Genomic DNA, 24826 nt, shown 5'->3' on the forward strand with positions numbered 1-24826 from the left:
TGGGTTCTTTATTTTCCCTAACAAAACTTTTTCCTTTGTTAAAAATTTTCTGGCCACACCCCGGGGCATGTGATCTTAGTTTCCAACCAGGACTCAAACCTGCACCCTCTGCATTGGAATCACGGAGTCTTAACCACTGGGCTGCCAGGAAAGTCCCCAAAACTTTTTCCTTTTTAAAATAAAAATTCTAAGTTTGATTTGAGTGATTAAATCCATGAACTAATTAAGCTATCAACTTCTTGGGCCATTCCCTGAACCTTCTCAGTCTAGAGTAGTCCACTGGCTTGAGGCACTGGGAAACCTCACTGACCTAGTTAGGGAATTCCAGTATTTCTGGGTGCTAGCGTTGTAGCCATGTGTCCGGGAAACAAACTCACTCAGAAGGACAGTGCAGATAGTGGAGTGTAGTTTATTACACCGGCGGGCCCAAGGCAGAGTCTCCTCTTAGCCAAGGACCCCAACCAATTTTTGCGAAAACCTTATATAACCTAAGTGTACATGCTCAAACCCACCTCCCCAAATTCTCTGAAACTAGTCTGAACAAAGGAAAAGAAAGATACAATCAAAGTTAACCCGTGATTCCTATGCCTTAAACCTGTGATTTGTATGCCTTAAGCCTAGGTAGTTAACAGTGGACAATTATCAATAGGCCTGTGGTCATACCCCAATAAGCATAATAGAATTTATGATTCTATTCGGTTACACAGATAATTAGGTATTTTTTTAGGTATTTTCTAGGTATGAGCCCTGGGGCTGTTCCATCCGGGGAGTCTGATTTTCCAGTTTGTATGTCATTTCCATAGATACAGGGCATATAGCTCTAAGTCCACAGTCCGGCCCAAGAGAGAGTCCTGCTTTCAAGATGGAACCTGTTCTGTCTGTTTCCTCCTTTACTAGACCTTCAGTAGGAGTCTGTAGGGTTCAGAACAACCAGCAATACCACCCAGACTCCCCATGGGTTCTGTACCTCTTCCTTGACAGTGCCAAACTCAGGATCCAGTGCTTTAAAGTGATACCGATGATTTCCCTCCCGGTCAATAGCTGCTTTAAAATCCTTCAGTGTCACCTCCCCCAGCCTGCAACAAAAGGAGAGAACACTAAAATAGACTGTTATCAGTGGGTTGAAAAGATAAGATGTTCATTTTAAACCCAGGCCCCTGTCAAAGTCTCTGCTGGGAGAAACAGCATGGCCTTGTTAGGTCACTGCCCTTGGTAACTCAAATGATTCTATTAGCAGAAGTTAGGGAGTTAGTCACGGTTAGGGAATGGAGAAGGAAATGGCAACCCACTCCAGTGTTCTTGACTAGAGAATCCCAGGGACGGTGGAGCCTGGTGGGCTGCCGTCTATGGGGTCGCACAGAGTCGGACACGATTGAAGCGACTTAGCAGCAGCAGCAGGGAATGTAAAATATGTTGGTCGCTCAGTTGTGTCCAACTCTGCACAGTTCTCCAGGCAAGAATATTAAGCCGTTCCCTTCTTCAGGGGATCTTTCCGACCCAGGGATCGAAGCTGGGTCTCCTGCAATGCTGGATTCTTCATCATCTGAGCTAAGCCACATTAGGGAATGTAAATAGCATTACAAATGGGACAATCTGAGAATTTAAAATAGATTTACTGCTTTGGCAGAAGCCAAGTCACTTTTTTCCCCCCCTGTTTCACTCTGGAAATAAGACACAAAGTGTCAGCAATCTAATTTGTTAAACTATCAATATGTCTAAGTTCTCTTGATTTCCTTCTTTGCAACAATTCCATTTCTCCAGGCTGGGAGAATTCAAACTATACCACTTTACTTCAGAAAGCTCGCCTCTAACCCAGACCCTTTAGGAACGGTAAATCTTAACACCCCTCTCAGCAGTTGGTTCCAGAGATTAAAAATCTTTATTACAAAACCATCTACCTTAGAAAGGAGTATATTAACTGAAAAGTTTGAAGGTTTTTAACATGAATTCTCTTTAGATTAGTTGTCATCATCCAATAGCAACAAAGGTCAATAAGTAATAAATAGCCCTGGAATGCTAGGCTGTAATCCATAGCTCTCAGCAGAAGCTATTTTGAGCACTTTAAAAACTGTTACTCCTGACTTGGAGCATCTTTGCATATCAGGACTGGAAGCATTATTATTGTGTCTATACTGTATAGCAGATCCTGACGTGTCCCTTGTAATGCTGAAGGTTAGTGGTGAAGCTGGAACTTCAATCTCTATTTCCTGTGCCCTTCTCACTACACTGCTACACCTTGCAGGTGGTTAGGTGGGCAGTAACAAATGATTCTGCCCTCCTGTCCTTTTTAAAGGAGAAATGATTCAGAATCTCACCTCTTTGGTATATTGACCATGAAGGGTGTAAGTGACCGGTCAGTGAAATAGAGCACTTTTGTGCAGGCGCTGCTGACAGCTGGAGAACTCTGTGAGTGAGGCAACTCTGCAATCAGAGAGATACCTTGTGATCAGAACATTCAGTTTGCTTCCAATAACCCATGATTTCCAGTTATTCAAAATGTCCCAGGAGAATGAAGCTGCCTGAGGTCACAGCACAATTTTGAAACCTTTGCCAAACACCTTGTCCATAGGGTGTGACTCACAGGAAGTCACCGCTGGGGCCACTAAGATAGGAGGTACTTTGGACATGGATGCTATCACAAGGACCATCCCTTCTCACCTGTTCCAGGTGATTTTAGCAGGGGGACAGCAACTGTTCTGACAGGCACTGCTGCCAAGAGTCAAAAGAGGTCAGAGAAGCCAGGCAAGATTTCAGGTAGGGGACGCCCCTGGTAACACAGTGGGTAAGAATCCACCTGCCAATGCAGGGGATACAGGTTCGATACCTAGTCAGGGAAGATTCCACATGCCATAGAGCAACTAAGCCTGTGTGCCATAACTGCTTAGTTGCCCTGAGGCATGTAGAACCTTCCAGGGCCAGGGATTGAACCGGTGTCTTCTGCATTGGCAGGTGGATTTCTCAACCACAGGACCACCAGCATAGCCTCAGTCCCCACGGTTTTTAACTCAGATTTCTTGATCCATACTTTGTCTCTCTTCTTTGCATAGGTACTGATGGGAAAACTTAATCAATGAATTACTTGTGATTATGAATTTAAGAGAATAAGAGAAGAGACCAGTTGAAAAGTTTTATCATCAGGATCAAAAACAAACTTTTATTAAAACATCTCCTGCAATTCCAGATACACAGGTTTTCTTAACTTAGTCTAGGCCATTGATCCCAATCAAACTGGCAGCAACCAGAGAATAGTTCTAGGAAAAGCTTTTATTTTTTAAAATATGTGTTTATTTGGCTGCACTGAGTCTTAGTTGTGGTAAGCTTAGTTGCCCTGAGGAATACGGAATCTTAGCTCTCCAACCAGGAATGGAACCCCCGTTCCCTGCACTGGAAGGCAGATTCTTCACCACTGGACCACCAGGGTTTTTTGTTTGGGGTTTTTAAGGCTTTTCTTTTTTTTGGCTGCACCTCACATTTTGTGGGAATCTTAATTCCCTAACTAGGGATCAAAACCAGACCCTTGGTGTTGAAATTGTGGAGTCTTAACCACTGGAAATTAACCACCAGGGAATTCCTAGGAAGAGGTTTAAAATAAGGAAGTAGGAGAGATGAATAACACAGAGAAGAAAAACAAGGGAACATTCTCTCTTTGCACAGTAATCAGCCCGTTTTCAGAATTTTTTTTCAAAGAATACCATTTATTGAAACCTACATGCCACGATGCTCCTTCGACTCCAGCACCAAGGGCCTGGCACACAGCAGTTTTTTTGATAAAATAAAACATTCACTTTTATCATTAAATTTTATGGTTGATCTTTTCATTCATTCAACAAACATTTATTGAGCACTTACCATGTACTAGATTTTGAGAATATAAAATTAGTTATATGTGACCTCTGATCTCAAGTCCAGTATAGATGACAGGTATGATAACAAATAATTGTTGTTGTTTAGTTGCTAAGCCATGTCCAACTCTGCAACCCCACGGACTACAGCCCCCAGGCTCCTCTGTCCGTAAGATTTCCCAGGCAAGAATACTGGAGTGGGTTGCCATTTCCTTCTCCAAGGGATCTTTCAGACCCAGGGATTGAACGTGCATCTCCTGCTTGGCAGGTGGATTCTTTACCACTGAGCCACCTGGGAATCAGCTAACAAATACTTAATACACTAAAATCAGATTTGTACAAAGTGCAGAAGACCAAAGATGGAGTAGTTAATTCTACCTGGAAGAGGTCAGAAAGTTCCCTTAGTTAAACTGTTTAAACAATTTTATAATTGCTAAACAAAGCACCTAAAAAAATCATCATATGCAGAATTTGGAAAAGGCATTCCAAGAATGAAGGATACTTACAAAGGCATGAAAAAGTATCACGTATCTATAAAACTGAAAGTCAGCTAGTAAGGCCTGAGCGTAGTTCTTTGGGATATAATGGGAAATGAGGATAATAAGGTAGACACGGCCCAAACCACAAAGGACTCTGCCAGGCTAAGACATTTAGATATTAGACTTAAGCTCTAGGGAGATGTTAAAATGAACTGGTATGATCAGACTGGCATTTTAGAAAGGTCAATCTAGCAGTAAAATAAAGGGTTGGATGGGAGAAATTCTGGAAATGGTGATCCCATTAACAGGCAATTAAAATAATCTGAAAGATGAGGAAGGGTAAGATATAGCCCTGGAGCTAGAGAAGGAATGAATTTGAGAGACCTTTAGAAGGTAAAAGTCTTAGCACTTTGGATATAGTTGAATGTCAAGGATAAAAGAGAAAGTGAAAAATAACCAAAATTTATGATCTAGGAAATAGATTCATGGTAGTTACCTAAGACAGGGGAACAGAAGTGTCATCCATTTAAAATGTTTACTGGGTGCCTATTATGTATCAAGTACTAGAGATGCAAAAATAGTGAAAAGTGAAAGTATTCAGCACTTAGTCATGTCTGACTCTTTGCGGCCCCATGGACTGTAGCCCACCAGGCTCCTCTGTCCATGGGATTCTCCAGGCAAGAATATACTGCAGACAGGCCTTTAACGAGGGATTAAAGTTAAATGAGGTTATGAGTGGACCAGTTCTGATCCCAAAGAACTGGTGCCCCCATACAAAGAGGAAGAAACACCAGAGCTCGCTCTCTACCATAAGAAGACGCAGCAGGAAGGTGACCGTCTGCAAGCCGGGAAGAACACCCTCCCTCAGCAGAACCTGACCACACTGGCATCCTCATCTTGGGACGTGCAGCCTCCAGAACTGTGAGAAAATAAACTGCTGTCAAGTCACTCAAGTCTATGGTGTTGTGTTATGGCAGTCCAAGCTGACCAATAAAATGTTTTACACGCACTCTGGGTGAGGTGGAAGGTAAGAGTACGTCAGCTGTCACACAGAAGTCTGGTAGATAAAGACAGGTGTGGTAAACAGGTCACTGATGACATTACTGAGAGGACTTTCGGGTGACTAGTGAAGAAGGCTGAGTTGGACTGCACAGACTTTTTGAGTAAAAAAGAAGAAGTGTAATGAGAGAGAAACAGTCTTACTCCACATTAAATCATATTGATAAAATGATCACTGTTGTATCAGGGTGACATTACTATACGAAAACCACAGAGGGAGCTCTCTGCTGGCCTAGTGGTTAGGATTCAATGCTTTTACTGCGGAGGCCCAGGTGTGATCCCTGGTCGGGGAACCATCTTGTATGCTGCGCGGCGCAGCCAAAATATACATAAATAAATAAAAATAATTTTTAAAAATCTTGAAAATCTCAGAGAACAAATGGCCCAGAAACATAGCATTGTGCATATGTATGTGTAAATAACATACATGATTTTAAAAGACATCACAAATCAATTTTAGCTTTTATACTGACATGTATGGTTCATTTGGAGTCAAATTTTATATGTGATAATGATGTGTGGGCCAATGATCTTTTTTTGATATGGGTCTTTAATTGTTCCAGGACGATTTGTTGAAAAGCCTACCCTTTTGCCATTGAATAGATTTTGCACCGTTATTAATAATCAACTGGTCAAATTCAGTAAGTCTGTTTCTGAACTTCCTATTCTGTTCCAATGATCTATGTGTCTGTCTACTCAGTTAAAATACACTGTGTTGATTACTCTAACTTCATAGTTAGTTTTGAAATCAGGTAGTGTGGCCCGCCAACACCCTGTTCATTTTTTTCAACCTTTTTTTAAACTATTCTAATCTCATCCGTGTAAATTTTAGTATCAGCTTGTTTATATCTACAAAAAGTCTGATAGGACTTTAAAAAATATTTATTTGGCTGCTCTGGGTCTCAGTTATGGAACTTGAGATCTTTGATCTTTGCTCAGTTCAGTTCAGTCACTCGGTTGTGTCCAACTCTTTGCGACACCATGGACTGCAGTACACCAGGCTTCGTGTCCATCACCAACTCCCAGAGCTTACTCAAACTCATGTCCATCGTGTTAGTGATGCCATCCAACCATCTCATCCTCTGGCATCCCCTTCTCCTCCTCCTCCTTTTGCAGCATGCAAATTCTTAGTTGCATCAGGTGGGATCTACCCTGACCAAGATCAAAACTCAGGCCCCCTGCACAGAGTCTTCACTACTGGGCCACCAGGGAAGTCCCGTTAGGATTTTTTTTTAATTTATTTATTTTAATTGGACGATAACCCTGTTAGAATGTTTACTGGAATAACATGAAGCTACAGATCATTTGGGGAAAATGAACCATCTTCACAAGGTTGAGCTACATTTATCCCATCAAAGAAGGCTGTTTCCCAATTGATACTGATAAACTAATTTTGTAAGTGGTAAAAAAAAAAACTATGTCATAAAAACCAGATTTTTAAAAAAATGTACAATCTCCCTTGTTTCCATTTGTTCCATATATTTCTTGTTCCTTTTCTCTTTTCTCCTCTTTTTCTTCCCACCTTTGGAATGTGTGTATATATGTATATGCATATCTGTATATACATATAGGGGCTTGTCTTGTGGCACAGATGATAAAGAATCTGCTTGCAATGCAGGAGACGTGGCTTCGATCCCTGAATTAAGAAGATTCCTTGGAGAAGGGAATGGCTACCCACTCTGGTATTCTTGCCTGGAGAATTCCACGGACAGAGGAGTCTGGCAGACTACAGCCTATGGCGTCGAAAAGAGTTGGACACACCTGAGCGACTAAGCGCTCATGCAGATATCTATGTTTTCAAAACCCAGTATGTTTAGGTTCTCAATTTGGATACATCATTTCAACATGTAAATGATATTTTAAACAATGAGATATTTTACTTTTTTTGGTATTGGATTATTTTTACAATTTCATATCTCTTCTGTTAATTTTTTATTTATTCTTTAAAAATGTAGTGGTTGCTCTTAGATTTATATATTTATATCTTTAGTCAGTCAGCTTTCAAATGATAGTATACCGCTTCACATGTTAGAACTACAGAAGTTACAACAGCAGAGTCCTAATTCTTCTATCCTGATCTTTGTATTACTGTCTTACATTTCACTTTCAAATATGAACTAAACCAGCAACAATCAATACTATTTTTGCTTTAAACAGCCTATTATCTTTCAGAGTAATTAAAAATAAGGGGTAAAAAGTCTTTTATACTTTCCTTCATTCTAACCACTTCTTTTTGTATATCCCAGTTTCTCCCATCTCATATTCCTCCTGTCTGAAGAAATTCCTTCAACATTTCCTGCACTGAAAGTCTGTTTGTAATGAATTCTCTTGGTTTTTGTGTGTAAAAATATATATTCTCTAGCTACAGAATTCTAGGCTTTTTTTTCCTTTCAGTACTTTGAAGATGTCCCCCCACTATCTTTTGACCTGCAGGTTCTGATGAAAATTCTGTAATTCATATCTTTGTTCTTCTGTTTGTAATATTTTCCCCCATCTCTGGTTACCTTCAAGATTTCCTCTTTTGATTTTCAGTAATTTGACTCCTTTAATGTCGTTGTTATTCACACTTCTTGGAATCCTCAGAACTTCTTGGATCTATGGTGTGATGTCTTTATATATTTTTGGGAAATAACTGGCCTTTATGTCTTTAAATGCTTCTTCTGCCCTGTTCTGTCTCTTTTTGTTCAGAGATTCTAGTTACATGTATCTTCATCCATATGGATATTATCCCATCGCTACTGGGTTGTTTATCCTCTCTCCTACTCTTTTTCTTTTCGTACTGTAGTCTGGGTAATTCCTACTGACCTATCTTCAAGTTCACTTATTCTTTCCTTAGCTGTGTTTGTTGAGTCTTCTGATGAACCTGCTGAAGACATGCTTCATCTTTGTAGTATTTTTTTATTTCTAGCATTCCATTTGACTCCTTTTCATAGTTTTCATCTCTCTGCTAAAATTCCTCACCTGTACATGCATTATATAAACATTTTTACTTCAGCCATTAACATACTTTCTAAAAACTCCTTTTCTGATGGTTTCAGTATCTTAGTCACATCTGAGTCAACTCTTGAGTAGACCCTCACTGACTCCTGACAGTGGCGTGCATTTTTCTTGTTTCTGTGGATGCCTCATGATTCTTTCATTGACCGTCAAGACTTCCTGTGTAAGACGGTAGACTAAGGTGAAAAATGTTTATGTCTAGAAATGGGAAAAAAAAAAAAAAGAAATGGGCACCCTGCTTGTTCTTCCCGGCCACTGGTGGGAACAGCGGAATCAGTCACACCAGGAGTTGAGCTGAGACTGGGGCTTTTCTTAAGGCTACTTTCAGTGCACCATCACCTTCACGTTTCTCTAGGGTAACGTTGAGGAGCTGCATTCTGCAGGGTTCTCCCTTAATGTTCCTGCTCTACCCTCAACTTTATTTTATCATTATTAGTTTGGTCACACCACACCACATGTGAGATCTCAGTTCCCCGACCAGGGATTGAACCTGCACCCCACCCCTCCCCCCGCATTGGGAGCACAGAGTCTTAAACTTTTGTTCTTTAAGGGACCAAGGCCCAGATGGGGCTTCATGCTTTTCTGGCAGTGGCAGCCCGGTCCCTCCTTTGAGCCCCCACCCCCAAAACAGGATTTCTCTACACTCTGTTCCCACAACCAGTCTTTGCCATAAGCACCCAAATGGAGGTCAACGGAAGCGTCAGCAAGTAGGTGCAAACTCTTCTTGGCGTTTGTGGCCCCCAGGGTTCCTACTCTCTACCCAGCCTTTCACAATTCATTAAAATCTTAGCTGAATTCCTATCTGCTTGTACAGTGGCCCCATCTTCCTCCTGAGCTCTGCCATAAGTGAGCCAGTGCTGCTATCCTATCTGTGCTTGGAGGCACCTGTTTACCTTTCAGGTCAGTTGGCTGCCCTCTGATCTCATCTCTCTGATGGATTGAAGACAGTTATAGTATTTTAGACTACTCAACCTTTTCTCTCTGTTAGCATGGCTCCTTCCAGGCTTATTAAAATTCACTTTTTTAAAAAAACTGAGGTATAATTCATGTAACACAAAACTCACCATTTTAACCACTTAAAGTGTACAATTCAGTGGCACTTAATACATTCACAGTGACGTGTAACCACCACCACTATCTAGTTCCAGAATATTTACATTACCTGAAAAAGAAACCTCATACTCATTAAACTCCCTTCCTAATCCTGACATCTGTCTAATCTACTTTCTGTCTCGATGAATTTGCCTATTCTTGACATTTTACAGAAAAGGATCTTTCCAATTTCTGCCCTTTTCTGTCTGGCATCTTTCACTTAACATTTTCAAGGTTCATTTATGTGGGAGCAAGTATCAGTAATTCATTCCTCTTTGTGGCTGAGTAACATTCCATTATATGCATATATGCAGAAATTGTTTGTCCTTTCATCAGCTGATGGACATTTGGCTATTTCCACCTTTTAGCTATTGTGAATAATTCCACTATGAATATGTGTGTACAAGGTTTTTTTTTTTGAACATTTGCTTTTAACTCTTTTGGGTATATACCTAGGAATGGAATTGCTAGGTCATATAAATTCTATGTTTAACTTTTTGAAGAGCCACCAAACTGTTTTCTACCATTTTATATCCCTACCAGCAATGTACAAAAGTTTCAACTTCTCTACATCCTCACCAACATTTTTACTTATTTTTTCAGAATCAGCAGTAGGCGTGAAGTGGTATCTCACTGTGATTTTGGTTTGCATTTTCCTAATAACTAACAACTTCAAGCATATTTGCATGTGCTTATTGGCCATTTGGGGCTTCCCCAGTGGCTCAGCAATAAAGAATCTACCTGCAATGCAAGAGACACGGGAGACATAGGTTCGATCCCTGGGTTGGGAAGATCCCCTGGAGGAGAGCATGGCAACCCACTCCAGTATTCTTGCCTGGAGAATCCCATGGACAGAGGAGCCTGGCGGGCTACAGTCCATGGGGTCGCAAAGAGTCAGACACAACTGAAGAGACTGAGAACACACAGACACATTGGCCATTTATTTATCTTCTTTGGGGAAATGTCTATTCAAGTCCTTTGCCCATTTGTTATTAGTATCAGATTTTTTTGGTCTTCTATTCCTAAGTTACAAGCATTCTTTATATAGTTTTTATCCTAGGCCCTTGATAGATACATGATTTTCAAATATTTCCTCTTATTCTGGTTGTCTTGTCACTTTCTTGATAATGTTCTTTGATCCACATAGGTTTTAATTTTGATGAGGTCCATTTTCCTATTTCTTCTTTTAGTTCTCATGCTTTTAATGCCTAAGAATTCAAGGTCATGAATATGTTCCCCTGTGTTTTCTTCTAAGAGTTTTAGTTTTAATGCTTACATTTAGGTCAATGATGCATTTTAAATTAATTTTGTACATAATGTGAAGTACAGGTCGAACTCTGTTCTTTTGCATATGGATATACAGTTGTCCTGACACCGTTTATTGGAGATACTATTTGCTTGTCAAATTATCATAGATGTGTGGGTTTTATCTGAAATCTCAATTTATTCCACTAATCTAATGTGCATGCCTGCTAAGTTGCTTCAGTCATGTCCCTATGGACTGTAGCCCGCCAGGCTCCTCTGTCCATGGGATTCTCTAGGCAAGAATACTGGAGTGGGTTGACATGCTCTCCTCCAGGGGATCTTCCCGACCCAGGGATTGAACACGGTCTCCTGCAGCTCCTGCACTGCGGGCGGATTCTTTACCACTGAGCCACCAGGGAAGCCCTCACTAATCTACTGTATTACTTTAAAAATAATTACTGTTGTTTTCCCTTAAGAGTAAATCACAAGACAGGAAGTAGGCTCAAAGAGATGACTTTCAGGAGATTTGGCTGCCATGAAAAGGAGAAAGAAAGGGCACAGCCTTGCATCTCTTATATGCCACACTACACCAGATTATCCGCATAGAATATTTCACTTAAGGCTCCCAATCCTTCAAGATTGTCTCCATTTCAAAAACATGAAAACTAAAATGCAAGGACGGTCATTAACATTCTGGCCCACACTATACTCTGCTGAAAGCTACAACTGCATCCCAGATCTGTTTGATTCTAACTCTATGTTTCCCCCCTCTATTGTTTTGTTCCCAGTTTTGGACATGAGTTTGAAGTGCCTTCTGACCTGCAGAGAAGATATCCAGTTGGCATTCAAAAATATAGGCCTGAAGCTCGGAAACACTTGCAGTTAGAGATGAAAATTTAAAAATAATTGGCATACCAGAGTGGTTGAAGCCATGGGAGTAGAAAGGATCACCGACAAAGAGTATCAGAAGGCCTAGGTCTAGACCTCCAGTGGAATCCCAGGGCACATTCAAGGGTTAGGCAGAGAAGGAGAAGAGAAGGAGGTTGTACCTAGTTCTTGAGACTAGTCTAGTGAGGCCAAGTACCAAGTCCATCTTGTTCATCTCTATATCTCTAGTGCCTAACAAGAACTCTACATAATGAATGCTCAGTAAATATTTGTTGAATGAATAACTTGTTGGTACTACAGTTAAAGGAGAGGAATGCTTCCAGAAGGAGACTATTCAAAGGTAGCAAATGCTTTTGAAAACTCAATGGAAGATAAGGTATGAAACATGACCACTTCGATTAGGCAACAAGACAGTCAACACGGACAGAAGAAAAACACTAAGTGAAGAAACAGAGCAAAAGACCAATCAGTGGATTGGGAAGTGAATGGGAGGTGACAGTGAAGAAAGAGCACTCATGGATTCTTTCAAGAAGTCAGATGTAGGGGAATAAGATAAATAACTCAGTAGCTAGAGGGTTATCAAATTGCACGAATGTTTGTATTTTTAGATGAGAGATATGTCAGCTTGTTTGTCAATATAGATATTGGATTAACACTCCATTTTATAAGAAACTGTGAATTTATTTTCAGTCTTTTAAATAAGTAATTCACATATAGAAAATAATTATTCCAGGAAGGGAAAATTCCAGGGATTAGACTTACGAAAAAGAATTTCTAAATATTTAGACCTATGTACATTGGCAGTTTAAACTAACCTAAAGAAAGTACTAAAGAGGACAAGGATAAAATAAAAAGCCTATCAAGAAAACAGAAATGACTGGTTCAAAACAATGCTAGAAAAAAAAACTGAAACTAATTTGGGTACTAATAGTCTATTTCAGTCTCAGTGTAAATATCTCATTCAAGAGGAAAAAATATCTGGAGGTTTGAGAACGCTATCTTATCTACTCTACAAAAAATATTTTACCTTTCATATTTGGGCAAATACTTTCTTTAAGTGTTTTACTTTAGATTTATTAATGTGGTTTTAAAAACTATCTTTTAACATATAAAACTGGTTGTGGTCAGCCTTTTACTATTTGGTTTTTATAAATTATTACTTAGATACTTTTAGATCAGGCCTGGGTAAACTATAAAAGATAAGAAAATATGAATGCTATTAAACCAAAAGGTAAGATATGAAGTAAAATAGAAATTACCAGGAAGGGTAGATTTCCTAACAAGTTAGAATTAACAAGGAAAAAATATAATAGAATAGGTTAAAACAAACTGAATGACCTATGCACTCAAAGTTTCAGAAATCACCAAAGAAATGAAACATTTTGCCTCTAAGAAGAGCTGGAAATTTTCTCTGCTATTTGAAACTTTCAAGTGATCTGTATATGTGTTTATTGTTTTATATTTTGCTTTGTTTGGTGCAACTGTTTGGAGTTTGTTTATTTCCAAAGATATTTTGCTTAAAATATTTTAGCCTCTCTGAATCAGCAGCATCCTGAATGTGGTTGAATGGTACTCGGCGTAATGGTGGTGGTGATAATGATGGTATGGTCTTCATAGCCCTAGAAGCAACTCGATTCTAGTATTGCTGTAGAATAATGCATTATAAAGGTGAAGTACTGGGACTTGCCTGGTAGTGCAGTGGTTAAGAATCCACCCTGCAATGCAGGCGATGCAGGTTCAGTCCCTGGTTGGGGAACTAAGATCCCACATGCCTTGCCAAAACTAAGACACAATGCAGCCAAATAAACAGAATAAATGAGTGTGAAGAATGTGGTACTTCACTCTTTTTAGAAAAAAAAAAAAGAGTAAAGTATCACAAGAAAAATTCTATCTCCAAAATATTAGTAGCATATAAATACTAAATTTCTGATCTAACATGCTAGCAGTCCTTACTGAGCAATACGGAGTACTTACTTGAATTAGGGGGCCAGGACTCCCGGTATTCACTACCTGCTTGAGTTCTGGGTGACTTGCCCCGAACCTGGGGAGTCACACAAAAATCACAAGAGTTATGATCAATGGGAGAATTTAACCAAGAAATTTAAATCATAAAAGTATACTTAAAATATACATTTTTCTACCACGTCTTTTTCCACAGAATATAAAACTGGATGTGTTTATCCTAGCAATAACAATGTACATGTATAAATAGCATTCTAGTTTTCAATGCTTTCTCTCGTATATTTCCTCAACCGATGCCAAGCTCATTCGGGGGGACGAGGACGGACAATGAGCAGTAAAGGGAGACATGTGAGTCAAGAACCACAATCCCTTAGACAGCTACCCAGCTGCTGAGAGTTATCTGTGAACTCCCTTCTTGACTGTCACACCAGGATGAACAGTCAGCTCCCCGAGAGGAAAACCAAAGAGAAAAGCAACTGTAACCTTCAGCAGAGCCTTCTAGCTCAGCACTGCCTTCATCGACATTAAACTGACAAGGGCAAGCTTCTTCGGGGGATGAGAGAAACATCACAGAAAGAGGCTCACCCTTCTTTCTTGCTTCCTCTGGGTCTCCATGGCATGCAGGCGCTCCATGAGGCTGGCGATGCCCTGCTCCAAGCTGTCGATGGTGTGGTGCTGAGGGTCGTGGCCGCTGAAGCTGTTGCGCAGGCTGCGCAGGGCGTCTCGCACAAGCTGCAGGTCGCTGCTCTGTGGGCGGAACCGCGGGGCCGCGCCACCTTACTACCCACATCCCAACCGCCGGGCTTAAGAGGGTATGGGGGAGGGGTTTCCAACAGACCTAATTTTGCGGGAGGAGGTGGAAATCGTAGGAAAACTTTTTCCTCCACAGACACAAGCTCATTGATGGCTCACTAATTCTTAACTTGGGATAGTACGTGCCTCACGGCTTTACACATGGAACAGATGCAAGAATTGGGGGACGGGGATATAAAAGGCCGACTCCACTGGTGATGACTAGGGTACCCTTTTGGTTTTGGCTGGAAGTGGCAAGTCTGTACTCAAATCCTAAAGACATACCCCTCTGTGAACGACTGAAGCCGCTCCTTTTCCTGCCGCTGGAAGGAGAAAACCATTGCTTTGAGAGCTGTGATTGTTGCAGTTGGTCACCTAGAGCAGCAAGAAGAAATGATGCTTGTACGAGGGAAAATTCCAAAGCAATTCCTGTCTTATTTGTCTTCTTTACACTAATCACTTCCTGACATACTGCAAAGATTTTTTTCCCTTGAGTTCACTGCTGTATCTCTAATACCTGACACTGGGAAGGCACTGTTGAATGCAGAGTGAACAAAGTGAAAACCTCACTTTGGAGGCCCTAGCCAGCCTCTGCCTGGCCCCAGGAAGGCCTGAGAATGCTGCGCCAGCATCTCCTGCCTTTGCTTCAGTAATAAAAAGAAAGAAAGAACAGTGATTAGGACTTTTTGAGCCTAACTCTGTGCCAAGCGGATCTACCAGGACTGTGTTGTTATTTAGATGGACTATCTTATGTATTCTTCATAATGGCAGAGAAGGTCACTGTTATTTCCATCTTCCAGATAAGCCTTATTTCTAAGGTTCAGAAGCTAAGCAACTTAAGGTCACACAGTGGAAAAGTGTGTAAAAAATGGTTTTTGGTTTTTTTAAAGTGGTAAAGCTGGGATTTGAAACCAGATTTTCTTATCCCAGAACCTGCACTTTTATCCTCCCCAGCAAACACAAACCAACTCGTGGTGATAGCTCAGCCCTGATTAATAACTGAATCTCCCTCTTTGCCTCTGTAAACGCGGGACAGAGACCCCGAGTGGCCGGCAGGTTACCTCATCAGCCTCTCTTTTCACACAGTGAGCCCAAAGGACATCTGTGTGTTCCAGCTCTCGCTCCACGTCCACCTGCAAAGTGCACACACTCAATCAGATGGGAATTTCTTCAGGTCAGAGGGGCAGGAAAGTCAGTGGTGGAACATGGTCCCCACCTGCTGGTAACTGGCCTCAGACAGTTTCCGAAGTGCTTCTTCCAACTTGGCCTGGTTCTGCAGCAGGAGGCGATCTTTCTGCCCCAGCTCCTTCTGCAACAGAGACACACATTTCAGACGAGTGGCAAAGCCAAGGACATCCAACAGTTCACCTTTTGTGATGCCATTTCCATCTAAGCAAAGTAGAGCCTCACACAGTCAAAGGCTTTAGCATGGTCAGTGAAGGCAGAAGTATATGTTTTTCTGGAATTCTCTTGCTTTTTCTATGATCCAACAGACGCTGGCAATTTGACCTCTGAATCCTCTGCCTTTTCTAAACCTAGCTTGTACATCTAGAAGCTCTCGGTTCACGTACCACTGAAGCCTATCTTGAGGGATTGTGAGCATTAACTTGCTAGCATGAATGAACACAGTTGTACGGTAGTTCAAACATTCTTTGGCATTGCCCTTCTTTGGGATTGGATAAAGATAAAGGCTGGTTGAACTGAAGCTTCCAGACTCCTAGCTCTGTGTTCCTTCTCCTAGCCATGCTATCGATCTTCAGGGTTAGTGAATCAAAGGAACTCAGAAAAGGAAATCCTTTTCCTTGCAGAAAGCAAGGAGGAGAACAGCATACTGAAGTGTTCTTTGAACAACAGCAACAACAGGCTGCTCACCAAAGCTCAGGTGGAAATAATTTTCAAACTGATACACATTCTTACTTTATATTCTCCCAAGAGCCGATTCCTCTCCTCCAGCTTCCTCTGCAGATCCACCTGCAAGAAGAATAAGAAAAAATCCAGTGGTGTGGAGGCATTATCTGCCAAACCAGCTAGGAAACCGGTAGGTAACTAGAGCTGATGTTGGCAGTTTACAGGACTGAGCAACAGAGAGGGCATGTCTCTGGTAAAAACACACAGCCACTCTCCACATCTTCAGTGAGATAATCAGGCTGTAGAACCACAAGGCAGCATCAGTGTCCTCAACGTTGCAGGGCTCAGGGCCAGTGTGTGGTACAGGCTTTCATCAGGAACGAGGAGGATTCCTCTAAAGTGGAACAGATCTAACAGGACTTCATACTATATCCTATTTTGAGCTCAACGGAGTCCGAGGTCACTCTTTCAACTCACGTTCTGGTTGTGCAGCTCATCTTTGTCCATATTTGCCCTCAGTAGTTCCTGTTTGAGCTGAAGGACAGACGCGTCCTGCTGAGTCAGCCTCTGCTGCAGGGCATCCTGGGGAGAAAGCACACTCACTACCTGGTCCCAGCTCATCCATCAGCCAGCTGTTACTAAACAGGAGACAAACACTGCACAGGGTCCTGCCACAAGGAGATGAGCAGGAATTTTTCCGTTCCCTTCCAGGACACTAGAATCTAAAGGAAAATCCTCTCCATTGTCCTACCAGACTGAGGGAAACCCGATTTTTCCCTCTGTGCTTTACTTGCCCCTACATTCCCCTGTGTTGCCAACAGCATGATGGCCTAGGGGGAGAATAAGCGGCCTCTGGGATCAGACAGACCTAGTCTCAAATTACCTGCCTACCACTTGCTTTCATGACAGTGCATGCGTGCTAAGTCGCTTCAGTTATGTTTAACTCTGTGATCCTATGGACTGTAGCTCTTCAGGCTCCTCTGTCAATGGCATTTTCCAGGCAAGACTACTGGAGTGGGTTGCCATGCCCTCTTTCAGGGGATCTTCCCGACCCAGGGATCGAACCCTCGTCTCTTATGTCTCCTGCACTGGGAGGAGGGTTCTTTACCACTAGCGCCATGACAATGATCTTGAATGCACTCTCCTTCCTCCCTCCTTGGCTTTCGTCTCTAAATCCTTGGCCTGTAAATACTCAGTCGAGATGAGCTCTTTTGTCCTAGAGAGCTGGGGCCTATCACTGCCTGACACCCTGTTCACAAAGGAGCCCTGGAATCATTCCCATCCTGCCTTCCAGAGCCCGGCCCCTGTCCAGCTTCCACTGCCTTCCATCACCTTGTCAGACCAGGACTGGGATCCTATTTCCCTGCTCAGAAATGTTCTTAGACCAATGGTTCCTCCTCCCAGTGTCATAGGCTCCTACTAGTTTTAGGATATCTTCCTCTTAGCTTGGATCATCTTGGTTCCCACCAGGCATAGGACAAGGTGGGTTGTACACACTTACTTAAAAGGATCGGCTATGACATAATCCTCCAACCATAGTGACTTCAAATGGAACTAATGGACTAGAGCTGCATCCTAGGAGATGTGCCCTGACTCTTCTCTCTTTGCTGACTGCAAACAAACGGTGCAGGCTCTGGAGGATGTGGGAGTCCATTCTTAAATATGCTGTCTGCCATGACAGTACATGGCAAGGTGGCCTCAGATGCCCTTGGCACCCGTGGTTCAGACGAATGTTTCCCCAAGTGTGCTTCACGGGATGTTAACAAGTGTTACATGAGAGAAAAAAGCGCTTCTGTGGTTAACAGTCTAATCTTTTTTTAGGCCAACCTCTTTATGGCAGACCTTCTCTGGCCCTTTAATATGCTATTATTCACTGTGACTCTTCAAGCCTGCACGGCACTTCTCAAACTTATTTGAGCATGGAATGTGCTCTTTTTTGGTATCTCAAAGGGCTACTCTGGAAGATGCTGCTGAGTTACACCCTAGTCTGGCTCATGAATGGGAGTGTAGGAAAGCAGCAGTTTAAGGGCATCCTTTTCTACTTCTGAGGTATTATTCATTTAGCACATCTACTCCTACTGGGGTGAAATAACATGTAAGCAAGATTATTAGCTAGATCACTGTTTGTATTAGCAAAAGACTAGACATAACCCAGCAGATTTATCAATAGGAACTGATTAAATGAATTACCATATATTTACATACTGGAATACTAAGATCTTTATGCACTGAAATACAATGATCTCCAAGATATATTGTTAAGTGAAAGCAGCAACGTGTCAAGCTGGGTTTATAGTATGCTATTTGGGGGGGGGGGGGGGGCGGAAATTACATACATACATATTTGGGGATAAGTCGTAAGTTGCCTCCAGGAAAGAGAACTAGGTGACTGAGGGGGCAGGGCTGGAAGGCCGACTTCTCAAGGATTACCCTTTTGTACTTTTTTAACTTCAAACCATTCGAAGGTTATTAACTATTCAAACCTAAGTAAATTACAATTTTTAAGAGTACATTCTTCTTCAGAAATGAAGAAAACTGACAGATACTGAAACTGGAGAAAACCGTAGTAACTGATTGTTTTCACACATAGAAAAAAACCAAGGTGGCAGAGAGAAGTGCCAGCACCATGAGTCACAACCGCCAGAAGTACGACTCCGCAAAGCAGAGGTATGTCCCTCCACCTGTCTCACTTCCCATCCACAATGCCCTGTCTCTGCTGGGAGCAGAGCCTGTGAAAGGGCCCATCGGCTGCACATAAGACAAGGCTATAGGACCCAGCTAGTACCCCAGTTCCCTCAGAATGCTTTACCTTGTAGAGAATTTACTTAAAGTGTTAAATATCTTTCTTTTTACCTTTATCCCCTGTAAGTTTCTGGCTTCTTGTTTATATTTCAGCAGCTCCTTCTGCAAACCAAATATAGTTAGATCAGATGGTAGCATCTGGGTTGCTTCAGAAGCATTACCTCATTCTATCAGTAAGAACATGAAACTCAGATAACCATTCCAAGGAAAATCAACTGAGGCCTCCACTGAGGCCAAAGGCAGGTCTGGTCCAGAAAAAAGTAAAAGCTGACCCATAGAAACAAATAGGACCCATCTCATTCTCCCCTGTGGCACCCACGCTCAGCTGCCCAGTTTCCCAGTTTCAACTGTCCATAATCTTTCTGAACCAGAAAGAAGATACCATACATTCCCATAGGTTCATCATTCCTATATTTAGCAATCCTCACTAACAGAGAAACTTAATCATCAATCATAATAATCTAAATCCCTCTCCCTAAAATACATGATATCTCAATATACCTACCCCCAACCTCATGAAGTAATTATCTCACTTTTAATGTCCAGAAAGGGTTACAGCATTTCTGTTCTCCAAGAGGGTATTGTTCTTTATGGACCAAACAAAAACACATTTGGCCCAATAACAAAATACTTAGTTAACCGTCCCTTACAACAGATTAAATATATGTACACGACTGTCACTAGGACAAAGATTTTAGGAGAGGAACACCCACAACTCAGACTCTACTCTCCCTTTTCCTACTGCAATCTCTTCAAGAGTTTGGAATTAACATATCTAAAATGGGGAATCTCCACCAGGACTCCACACATGGGCTCCAAAGTTAGACCACTCAAAACTCAGGTCAGTGAGTGCTCTCATGCAAATTGCTGGGGAGAGGGTTAATGGCTTTAGTTATATACTTATGGCTTCAAAAAAGCTAAGCTCCACTGATCTAAAAAAAATTCTGGAAAGTATTCATTAATTTAAAAGACCATAATGAACTGCTGTTAATAATACTGTACTGTATATTGGAAAACTGTAAGACAGTAGATCTTAAAAGTTTCCTTATAAGAAAAAATGTGTAAATATGTTAACTAAGCTTGCTGTGATTATTTCACGATACATACACATATTAAATCAACATGGTGTATACTCTGAAACTAATTATGTTATGTCAATTATTTTTAAAATGATTATATTGATAGTAGATCCATTATTTATTTTAATTTAATATAAATATGAAACATTTCAAACATATAGAAAGGTATAAGTAATAATGACATAGATACTTATTATTCCCACTGAGATTAAAAAGGTGTTACTCTTTTACCATATTTATGACATATCTGTCTCTTTCAGTTAAAGACATAATACAGATAGAGCTAAAGTATGGAGTCTGCATCTCTCCCTTCTCCCCATTACTATACTAAAGTTGGTGTGTAATATTCCCATAATTTTTTAAAAGGGTAAAATGTGCATTTCCTGACATACCTTTAGGTCTTGATTCTCCTCTATACTCTGATCCAGACGACTTTGGATTATAATCTGAATATAAGGCAAAAAGAGATGGCTATATATCTATGCTGTAATATTCAGAGGTCATTCATCAACAGATATTTACTGAGTAGCTACCAGATGCTAGCCAGGATAGAGCAGCTACAAAGAACTGCCTTCCAGTGGATGCATATGCCCTGGGCAGGGTGGGGGGGGGGGGTGCGAGTAGCCGACTACAGATAAAATTTAGGATGAGTTTGTGTGTGTTGTGTGCAGAAGGTTTGGGAAAGGGAAAGAGAAATGATAAGAGATGAAGTTCAAGAGGAAAATGGAGCAGGATCATGAAGGCCAGCAAGGATAATGGAGGAAATGATGAAAAAGTTTTAGGCAAAGACATGACAGAACAAAGTTTGCTTTGACGTTAAGTTGCTCTTGCTGTTTTAGGGAAAATGAACTAGAGGACAGGAGAGGAATCGGGAAAACCAGCTGGAGGCCACCAGAATGCTGGATGAAGGCCTGAATTAAGGCAGTACCTGTGAAAGTGGAAAAAAGCTGGATGAAAATATTTTAAAAGTATACTGATAAAACTTGGTGACTAAATACTGGAGTTGGTTGTCATTTCCTTCTCCAGGGGATCTTTCCAACCCAGGGATCGAATCCGTGTCTCCTGCATTGACAGGAGGATTCTTTCCTACTGCACCATCTGGGAAGCCCTTCAAGTATGGGTGTCAGATTTGTTTTGGGTATTTGGGTACATGGATAGTGATAAGATACAGAAACTTAATGGACAAATAGTTTTGAGGGTGGGGAAAGAAGGGAGAGAAAGATGTTGAATTTAGGACTCATTGAAATTGAGATGCTTATGGGACACATAGTAGAGATAACAGGCAGGAGCATGTTGCTTTTACAAATGTAGAACTCCATGGAGAGAACTAAGCTAGAAATAAATATTTGAGAGGCAACATATGAGACAGGTGGGGAGTGAATGAAGCCGTGGCAGCAGGTATTGCCCAGGTGAATGGACAAGACAGAAGAGAGCCCAGAGGAGAACCCTGAGGAGCAGCAACACTTAAGGTGTAGTTGTTTGAGTCGTAAGTTGTGCCCAACTCATCTGCAACCCCATGGACTGTAGCCCGCCAAGGTCCTCCGTCCATGGGACTTCCCAGGCAAGAGTACTGGAGTGGGGAGCCATCTCCTTCTCCAGGGGAATCTTCCCAACCAGGGGTTGATTCTGCGTCTCCTGCTTGGGCAGATTACCGCTGAGCCACCGGGGAAGCCCAAACCTTCAAGGGACAGGGAGAAAGAGAGAAGCTTCAAAGGGGATGTGAACTAAGAATGCCGCCTGCCGTTCATTAAAGAAAGGCAGCTGCCCAGGCAGTGAGCCTTGAGGGGACTCGGGGTGGAAACAAAGAATACTGGCATCTAGCAGGCAACTGCTGCAACAGAAGGGCATTCAGGGTGAGAAAGCACGGGATATGAGCTGCACATCAGAGGATCGACTTCAGGGAGCCCTGACTCTTGCATCTTCCCCTACAATGAGAAGCACTAAATTCCTTGAGATAGCTGGTTTTCCTTTATTAAAAGTAATTTCTGAAGTTCTGACTACCTGGTTTTGATGCAAAAACTCCTATAATGTCCTGGCTTTCCCCATTCCTCTTCAGAACAGTCTCTCAGAATTATCCGAGATGCTGTTTCCCAGGCTTAAGTCCTCAGTTTTGTTTACCAAATAAAACATCACCTTCAACCTTTAGATTGTGCTTTTTTTCTTTTTTTCCAGTCAACAGGGACCTGAATGTAAACTCCACGAGGAGAGGGTCTGAGGCTTCATCTGTCATTCCCATGTCTCCAGTTCTTTGAAACCGTGTCGCACATGGTCAGCATGCAATAAATATTTGTGGAAGAAAGGAAAAACAGTCGAAAACATATGAGGAAAACCAGCAGAGCTAAAGTCAGGGAAGGGAGCATTTTATGAGGGCACAGATGAGTGTCCAATGCTAAAAATAAGTCAGATACACAAGCCAGATTATTCCATGTCCAGTCACAAAAGAGGAGCTCACCAACTGTTCCTCGGGGTTGACTCCTGGTTCACAGAGGGCCAAGGGCCTCTCCTGTTCATCTTCAGGTAAGGATCCATTGAGCAGTAAGGCCTAGACAACCACAAAGGCAGAAAGAAATTTAACTCCTATCCAATGACAGAGTCTAGAGCTGGGCGGAGTAAGCTTGTCCCAAAATGAAACCAAAACTGGGCTTCCTCTGGAAATCTGCCTGATAACTGTGGATCTTTAAATACTGCCAATTGCTCATCACAGATCTGTCTGGATTGCCTTGTGTCTGGCCCATGCTCAACGCCTCTTTCATCTCTCTGGACTTACCTGAATCCTCTGCTCCAAGGCTCCTTGGCCCCAGAAAAAAATTCTAAAAATAAACTTAATTTTAAGAAGTGACATTTTTGAACCAGAGCTGGCTGTTCAAATTGAATTTTACCAGCTGGAAAGTGAACTAAATGCAGTGCAGAATTATCCTGGCTTAGAAAAGTTTATTATAAGGAATTATTTGGAATACATTTATATATGTATGTACATATGTATGTATGTATATATGTATGCATTGGGTGCATTCAACCACTTTCAGGATGTTAGTTCCCCAAACAAGGGTCGAACCCAAGTCCACAGCAGTCAAAGTGCTGAGTCTTAACCATTGGACTGCCAGAGATGTGGGTGTATTTCATTCGCTTAGCAATTCTGCGTTTTTGCTCCCTAAGGCAACCTGAATAGAACAAGAAGGAAAACATATTTGCAGAGAGGTTTCCTTATACATTTCAAGTCCTCACACTAGGCTTTGTTTTTATTAGAATATGGTGGTGGTGGGGGGCAGATTTATTCTGAGGCTAAGGAAGCTCAAACCTCAGGGTCCCTCCCAGGTCTGCTCCTCCCAGGGTTCTATATCTAACATCGTAGTCATAATCTGTAATCTTATTCTTAAAGAAGGCCCCCCAAGTGGTACACTTTAGAACCCAGAAAACTTGGATATACCCCTGCAGGTAGGTATTAGGAGACCTATGGGCTCAGTGAAAGATTTAAAAATCTAGAGCCATTTTATATACAACTTTTTTCTCAATCCAGTCCAAAGAGAAGAGATACAGAGATTCTTATTTCAGTAAATGTAACATAAATTGCATCACAAATGTTGGTATATAAAAACATTTTAAAATCCAGACACTATCAAGTCTACCAAGTACTAATTAATAAAACAATTTTAGCCAGTCTAATGGATTTGATTCTCCCATGGAGTGGTGGCAAGAGGTGTAGACAATGTAAGCAAGAGCAGGGAGCTGGGGAGAGTGACGCTGCAGAAGTCCTGACTCTAAGGGCAAAGTGTTCACAGGCTCTAATGAGGTACACTAACAAGTCAGAAATCCCGGACCTGGCTCAGCATGCGACGGGTTCATCACTGAAAGAGTTAAGGAGCCCAGTGGATGCTGTGAGCCCCATTGTATTCTGTAATGGGACTGAATGCTCATTGTGATCATGAGGCTGTGAATTAAAACTCCTCTGTTTGTGGGGAATATTAGGATGCTGACTTACTGCCTGTTGATTCTCTTCTTTTCTCTGTCTAATCTGCCATGGGATTTCTCCCAGACTGAAAAATGCAAACCAAACGGAAAACCAAACTGATGGATATCTATGTTCATACAATGAAATGATCCTGAGAAAAACCTGGTTGAATGTAATCCCAAAATTCTTCATGCTTTAATCCTTCCTATTAAAAGCAAACACACATACACAAATCCATTGCATTAATTAAACCATTCTTTACTGGCCTGACAGAGAAGAGAACTAAAAGGCAGACATTTAAAAATACAGAGCAAATGGGAAGAGCGCAACAACTCTCCCTGGGAATGTCTGGGCAGTAAACATTCCTCCAACGCCTCTCTGGGCTCCTGGGGCAGACAGTGTGTAAACTGTTTCACCATTGCACCAATCCCCCGTTTTCTTTAGGACCCCTTTGTGTCCCCACCCTGTTGCTGGCCGGTTGGGAGCACGCCCTCCACCGCCTGCCGCCTGCCAGAGCCACTCACATAATGCGGGCTTTGTTTACGTGTCCATAAATATTTGACAATTCAGAAGCAGTGCAGTTCCCAGCACAAACAGAAAGGAATATTCCTGGGCAATTTCAGGGTCACCAGAACACTATAAGGGCTCCCCCAAACAGGGCCAGACACACAAAGGTGGAGGACTAAGGGGTCATTCAGGCTAGGAATTAAGTCAAGTGGGTCAGTCGGCCTCTGGGGGAGGCTTGCTGGCACAGAAGGTGCAGGAAAAACTGAAGGGCTCAATTGCTCTTCT

General features: G+C 41.8%; 1 protein-coding gene across 5 annotated transcripts in view; it reads right to left on the reverse strand.

Moving 5' to 3' along the window:
* DIXDC1 (DIX domain containing 1) overlaps positions 1-24826 on the reverse strand; it is a 76106-nt gene that overhangs the window by 4704 nt on the left and 46576 nt on the right. For all 5 annotated transcript variants that reach the window (XM_020882218.2, XM_020882217.2, XM_070473585.1 and 2 more), the window contains 12 exons: positions 22538-22627; positions 20478-20531; positions 19058-19108; positions 16682-16786; positions 16274-16327; positions 15573-15665; positions 15418-15489; positions 14642-14731; positions 14150-14311; positions 13577-13643; positions 2316-2421; positions 968-1076 (listed from right to left, as the gene is read on the reverse strand). In XM_020882218.2, coding sequence (XP_020737877.2) covers positions 968-1076; positions 2316-2421; positions 13577-13643; positions 14150-14311; positions 14642-14731; positions 15418-15489; positions 15573-15665; positions 16274-16327; positions 16682-16786; positions 19058-19108; positions 20478-20531; positions 22538-22627 — 1053 coding nt within the window. The remainder of the gene's footprint in view (positions 1-967; positions 1077-2315; positions 2422-13576; positions 13644-14149; positions 14312-14641; positions 14732-15417; positions 15490-15572; positions 15666-16273; positions 16328-16681; positions 16787-19057; positions 19109-20477; positions 20532-22537; positions 22628-24826) is intronic.

The sequence above is a fragment of the Odocoileus virginianus genome, chromosome 10, assembly GCF_023699985.2.
Source record: "Odocoileus virginianus isolate 20LAN1187 ecotype Illinois chromosome 10, Ovbor_1.2, whole genome shotgun sequence".
In the NCBI taxonomy this organism is placed as follows: Eukaryota; Metazoa; Chordata; class Mammalia; order Artiodactyla; family Cervidae; genus Odocoileus; species Odocoileus virginianus.